The sequence below is a fragment of the Myotis myotis genome, unplaced genomic scaffold, assembly GCF_014108235.1.
Source record: "Myotis myotis isolate mMyoMyo1 unplaced genomic scaffold, mMyoMyo1.p scaffold_m19_p_42, whole genome shotgun sequence".
NCBI classification, from domain to species: Eukaryota; Metazoa; Chordata; class Mammalia; order Chiroptera; family Vespertilionidae; genus Myotis; species Myotis myotis.
The window spans coordinates 1,655,475-1,662,557 of record NW_023416349.1 but is presented as its reverse complement, the minus strand read 5'-3'; the positions used below and the strand labels follow the sequence as shown (position 1 = coordinate 1,662,557).

General features: G+C 44.8%; 1 protein-coding gene across 1 annotated transcript in view; it reads right to left on the bottom strand.

Annotated features, from left to right (window-relative positions):
- Positions 1-5,049: 5,049 nt before the first annotated feature.
- The window catches only part of NLRP9 (NLR family pyrin domain containing 9), a 24,410-nt gene continuing 22,376 nt past the window's right edge, over positions 5,050-7,083 (bottom strand). Inside the window, exon 9 of the mRNA XM_036306554.1 lies at positions 5,050-5,182. Coding sequence (XP_036162447.1) covers positions 5,050-5,182 — 133 coding nt within the window. The remainder of the gene's footprint in view (positions 5,183-7,083) is intronic.

Below are 7,083 nucleotides of genomic sequence, written 5' to 3'. Positions count from 1 at the left end.
TTTTCATACTCTTTTTAGAAGAAGGTTTCCAATGGCACCATTGACAATACCATCAATACCAGTAGGATGGGATCATTATTGCCATTTATCAACTGTTTAGATCAAGGTGGGGTCTTTGACCCCATTTAAGACCTGCAAAACATTTGGTCTGGCCCTGCCAAGGGATTAGAGCTAAGTCAGTTGTTTGGCCAAATATAGCAGGCTAATTATTTTTTTAAACGTACTGGGGGTTTTTTATGGTTTTTTAAAAATATATTTTTATTGATTTCAGAGAGGAAGAGAGAAATGGAAACATCAAAGATGAGAGAGAATCTGGTCGGCTGTCTCCTGCATGCTCTTACTGGGGATTGAGCCTGCAACTTGGGCATGTGTCTTGACCAGAATTGAACCCAGGACCCTTCAGTCCACAGGCCAACTGTGCCTGTCCACTGAGCCAAACCAGGTAGGGCTAGCAGGCTGGCTTCTAAGCTGATAGTTTTGTATGGCCTGTGAATGATGCTATAAACATCCAACCGGCCCTTGGCAGAAAAAAGGTTCCCACCCTTGGTTTAGTTCAACTAGGCACGTGTGGTAGCAGCGAGTATGTCTCTGTACCTTCCTCTCAATTCTACTGTCGACATAAACTGCTCTAAAAAAATAAAGCTGGTTGCCCTGGCCCATATGGCTCAGTTGGCTTGCATTGTCCTATACACCACATGGCTGCTGGTTTAGTTACTGGTCAGGGCACATGGCCGGGATTGGGAGCATGCAGGAGGCAGCCAATCAATGTTCCTTTCTCTCCTCTCTCATATTTCTTCTTTCTCTAAAAATTAATTTTAAAAATCTAAATAAGAATACATATTAAAAATAAAATTTATTATATATTTTTTAATATTACACTCAACGTAAATCAAATCCCATGTAGGGTCAAGAGGCATGAATGTTATATGTACAGGCAAAGGGGAACCGGGCAATGTTGAATTATGACAGGTGTTTATGTGTGCTTGCCAAGGAAAACATTGAATTAAGCTGGGTGGATACATTTGAAAAAGATAATACTAATATTTTAAAAAGCTAGTTAGGGTGTCCTACATGAAAGGAGGAGTGGGGATTTGGAAACGTAATTTCTATTAGACCAGAAACTGGTCAAATCTAAATATTGGAGGGGCACAGCAGCCTCACTGCGGAGGGACCGGCCCTTTATATCTCCCCTGAAATTTAAAAGTAGAACATCTATAATTGAGCAAAGTTTCCTCTGCTCAACGCACACACACACACACACACACACACATACACATACAGGCACGCCTGAGAGGTCCATACAGTAGGCCATTTCCTCAAAAATTAAAAACGAGCCCTAGCTACAAACAAAACAAATAAATAAGAGCCCTAGCTGACTTGGCTCCATGGATAGAGTGTTGGCCTGTGGACTGAAGGGTCGGGGTTCAATTCCTGGTCAAGGGCACAAGCCTGGATTGCAGGCTCCATCCCCAGTGGGGGGGGGGGGGCGTGCAGGAGGTAGCAGATCCAGGATTCTCTCTCATTGTTGATGTTTCTGTCTCTCCCTTTCCCTTCATCTCTGAAATCAATAAAAATATTTTTTTAAAAAAAAATTTAAAATGACTTTCCTTTTGCGCCCAGCACTGTGACTGTTGCCTCCTCTCCCAAACCCCGCCGGGGCCTAGGGCCCTGGGCTGAGACAGGGCAGTGGGATGGGTGGTGGCGAACTTGGCTCCTTTCCCGGGGGGGGGGGGGGGGGGGGGGCAAGGGCGGGCTCCTTCCTCCCCTTTTTTTCCACCCCCTCCGAGGAACCAGGTCGACCAGCACTCCCAAAACCGCTGGCACAGGGCGGTGGTAGGGACTGATGGTTGCCAGGTCAACCAGATGGCCGGGTCCGGACTTAGTCTTCAGCAGTAGTGGGGACCATGAGAGACAGGGTCGACCAGATGGCTGTGCTGGACTTTGTCTCTAGTGGCAGGTCAGAGTGATTGGGTTGACCAGTTGTCTGTGGAGATGAGAGACTGGCAATTGAGTGGGGATGGGGGGGGGGGGGGGGCCGCGGGAGGTGGGGCCGGGAGCAGGGGTAGGGCCAGGCCGAAGAGCAAATAAATGTGGACAGAATTTTATTTTTTATTTTTTTTAAATATATTTTATTGATTTTTTACAGAGAGGAAGGGAGAGGGATAGAGAGTTAGAAACATTGATGAGAGAGAAACATCGATCAGCTGCCTCCTGCACACCCCCTCCTGGGGATGTGCCCGCAACCAAGGTACATGCCCTTGACCGGAACCGAACCCGGGACCCTTCAGTCCGCAGGCCGACGCTCCATCCACTGAGCCAAACCAGCTAGGGCTGTGGACAGAATTTTAAAAAAATTAGCCCTGACTGTTTTGGCTCAGTGGGTAGAGCGTCGGCCTGTGGACTTAAGGGTCCCAGGTTCGATTCTGGTCAAGGGCATATACCTTGGTTGTGGGCACATCCCCAGTAGGGAGTGTGCAGGAGGCAGCTGAATTGATATTTCTCTCTCATCAATATTTATAACTCTCTATCCCTCTCCCTTCCTCTCTGTAAAAAATCAATAAAATATATATTTTTTTAAATTAAACTGCCTTTTGACCCAGGGATTCCACTTCTGGGAATACATCCAAAGAAACCTGAAACACTTATTTGAAAGAATATATGCACCTTTGTGTTCATTGCAGCACTATTTACAACTAGAGGCCCAGTGCACAAAATTCATGCACTGGGGGGGGGGGCGTCCCTCAGCCCTGCCTGTACCCTCTCTCAGTCAGGGACACCTCAGGGGATGTCTGCCCACTGGGGGGATTGGGCCTAAGTTGGCAGTCAGACATCCCTCTCACAGTCTGGGTCTCTCACAGTTTGGGACCCCTCGCTTCTTACCGCCCACCTACAGCAGAGGCAGGAGAGGCTCCCGCCACTGCTGCTATATTCGCCAGCCATGAGCCTGGCTTCTAGCTGAGCAGTGCTCCCCCCTGTGGGAGCGCACTGACCACCAGGGGGCAGCTCCTGCATTGAGCGTTGGCCGCTGGTCATCAGTGCATATCATAACGATTGGTCTTTCCACCATTCGGTCGATTTGCATATTAGGGTTTTATTATACAGGGTAGGCAAGATTTAGAAGCAGCCTAAATGTCCATCAGTAGATGAGTGGATAAAAAAGCTGTGGTCCATTTACACCATGGAATACCACTGAGCTGTTAAAAAAAAAAAATGAAATCTTACCTTTTGTGACAGCATGGATGAGCCTAGGGATTATTATGCTAACTGAAAGAAGCCAGTCAGAGAAAGACAAGTACCATAAGATTTCACTTATATGTGGAATCTAATGAACAAAATAGAAACAGACTCATAGATAAAGAGGACAGACTGACAACTGTCAGAGGTGAGGGGGTTGAGTGAAAACAGTGAAGGAATTAAGTGAAGAAAAGAAACTCATAGACCTAGACAACAGTATGGTGATTGCCAGAGGGAAGGGGGAGGTCGAGGAGGTAGGAGAGGGTAAAGGGGGAATAAATGGAGATGGAAGGAGACTTGACTTGGGTTGTTGAACACACAATACCATATACAGATGATGGATTACTGTCCACCTGAAACTAACTAGTATATAATTTTATTAACCAACGTCACCCTAATAAATTCAATTAAATGTTTTTTTAAAATATATGTACCCCTAAAAATGATATGTACCCATATGTTCGTTACAGCACTATTTACAATAGCCAAGACATGAAACAACCTAAGTGTCCATTGACAGGTGACTAAAGATGACATGGTATGTATATGTATATGTATATGTATATGTATATGTATATGTATATGTATATGTATACAGGGTGGAGTAAAAGTAAGTTTACAGTTGTGAGTACACAAAACACAGTTTATTCTTATATTATTATTTATTAATTATATTTTTCCATATAAACAACTGTAAACCTACTTCTGCCCCACCCTATATGCATATGTGTGCATATACAATTGCATTGTCTATGCACGTGTGTGCGCACGCACACACACACACAATGAAATGCTATTCAGACATAAACAAAGATAAAATATTGTGTTTGATGGCAACACGGATAGATCTTGAGAGTACTATGTTAAGTAAAATAAGTCAGGTCAAAAAGAACAAAAAATATTATTGTACTCATATGTGGAATATAAAACAAAAAGAAACTAGCAAAACAAACTCATAGATACAGTAACAGAATGGTGATCACCAGCGGAAGAAGAGAGTGGGGAGGGCCAAATATGTGGTGACAGAAGGAAACTAGACTCTGGGCACTGAGCACACAACAGGATGGACAGATATCAAATGGTAATGTTGTCCAACTGAAAGTTATATCATGTTATTAGCCAATGTTACCCCCAAAAATTGAATCTTTAGAAAATCTAATTTGAGCCCAGCCGGAGTGGCTCAGTGGTTGAGCATCAATCTGTGAACCAGAAAGTCACGGTTCAATTCCCAGTCAGGGCACATGCCCGGGTTGCAGGCTCCATCCCCAATAAAGGGCCTGCAGGAGGCAGCCGATCAACAATTCTCTCTCATCATTGATGTTTCTCTCTCTCTCTCTTTCCCTCTCTCTTCTTCTCTGAAATCAATACAAATACATATTTTAAAAAATCTAACGAAACCAGAGAACTAAAAACGTCATGTTTGGGTGGATGTTTGCTGTCGCGATAACGATGAAATCTAAAACCCACGGACCCATGTAGCATCACTTCTCCGTCAGAGGTGTCCGAGGATGGTGGTTCCCTCAAACCCATGCCCGCGTTCGAAGACATCCATGGAGACAGTGAAGACATGCTTTCCAAAGTGTGTAGCCCTTTAATGTATTTGTTCTTCTAAGCGTTACCAGGTGGGGTGGGAATTTCAGGGATGGGGGATTGAGGTCTTGGGCACAAACAGCAGGTCCCCACTGACTCACATTCCACAGTGACTTTGCTAGAACGCTGTGCAGGAGCAGCTAGGAACTCACAGCGCCCGCCGCCCTAATGGCCAGTGTGCAGGACTGGATGTGCCCGAAGGAGATGATGCCAGGGCGCTCCCTGTCAGACGATTACACCTTTCAGCATCAGCTCATCTCTGTTCCAAGGTGTACTGCAAATGGTCAGCTGGGGGTTCCTCTCTTCCACAGCCTTCAGCAGATACTGCGTTTCCGCCTCAAATGCATCTTTGTCCAGCCTGGGGAGATAGACATAATTGCCCTCTCTGCACCCCAATGCCACCCTCCCCTAGACACGACTGGGGGACTTGCACGGAAGGTGAGAAGTGAAGCCAGACTCATGGATACATAGAATAGGCTGACAGCTGTCAGAGGGGAGTGGGTTGGGGGCTGAGTGAAGGGTGAAGGGATTAAGAAAAGAAGAAAAAAAAAAGAAGAGAAAGACTCATGGGCACAGACAACAGTGTGGTCATTGCCAGAGGGAAAGGGGTCGGGGGAGGTTGATGAGGATAAAGGGGGGATAAATGGTGATGGAAGGAGACTTGACTTGGGGTGGTAAACACACAATCTTACCTAATAATAGACAAACATATAAATGAACCATCCCTCCACTACACTCACCAGCCAATCAGGAGAGTATGCAAATTAATCCAACAAAGATGGTGGTTAATTTGCATACATAGGGGCTGGAACGAAGGCCTGGGTCCCGGGTGCTGGAGGAAAACCGATGCCGGCAACCAGGGGAAGGGAAGGCCTATTGCACGAATCTCTTCGTGCAATGGGCCTCTAGTCTATATATATAAAAGCCTAAGTGACCATTCAATCGCTCTCAACTGTTCGACCAGTAGCTCTAATACACATTGAACACCAGGGGGCAGACACTCAATGCACAGGCATGGAAACATGGAACAGACTGAGGAGTCTCAAAGGGAAGCGGTCAGGGTGGGAAGAGATTAACCAAAGATCTTATATACATACTACAAGCCCAGTGCATGGATTTGTGCACCGGTGGGGTCCCTCGGTCTAGCCTGCAGGAATCGGGTCGAAACTAGCAGTCCGACATCCCCCGAGGGGTCCCAGATTGCGAGAGGGCACAGGCCAGGCCTAGGGACCCCACCGGTGCATGAATCCATGCACTGGGCCTCTAGTAAAATATAAAAATGAAGTAGTGTAAAATTATATGCCTGAAACCTGTATGATTTTATTAACCAATGCCACTGCCCAATAAATTAAGTATTTTTAAAAAGTAATTTTTTTTAAAGAGAAAGCACAAATCTTTCCTGTAGAATAGCTATATGAACAGTAGTGAAGTGAACCATTTTGTTCATCCATCGGCCTAGCATCTGGAAGGGAGTCAAGTATTTGCTCTACAGGTGTCCATTATGTCCACTCTAAAAGCAGATACAATGTTCAGAACAATATTACGTGCTACTCTTGATTCAGGAACAAACTTCTGAGTCAAGACCCTGCTCAGCTATCTATAGAACCCCTCCCATCTCTGAGCTGGGATTGCATCTTTTGGGGAAGCATAAGTAGAAGATGGTGTGTCTAGCAAAAAAAGTGCTTCTCACCTGGGGCAATTTTGCCTGTGAGGGGATATCTGCCAATGTCTGGAGACATTTTTTTAAACTTCAGGGAATGAATGGGATAGCCAGTTTTTTTTTAAATTACTTCATTTTTGTTGAAATGTGATTGACATATAACATCGCATAAGTTTAAGGTGTGCAACGGGTTGGTTCAATATATCTGTAGTATATTGCAATATGATAATCTCCATCACATCATATAATAATTTTTCTTGGTGAGAACAAATAATAGCTAGTCTCTTGCCCTAGCTGGTTTGGCTCAGTGGATAGAGCATCATCCTGTGGACTGAAGAGTCCAAGGTTCGATTCTGGTCAGTGCACATGCTCGGGATGTGGGCTCGATCCCCAGTGGGATGCATGTAGGAGATAGCTGATCAATGATTCTCTCTCATCGTGGATGTTTCTATCTCTCTCTCCATCTCCCTTCCTCTCTGAAAGCAATAACAATAAATATATTTTAAAATGGGAACTTCAAAGTTGTTAAGAGACTAGATCTTTTTTAAATATATTTTTTATTGATTTCAGAGAGGAAGGAAGAGGGAGAAAGATATAGA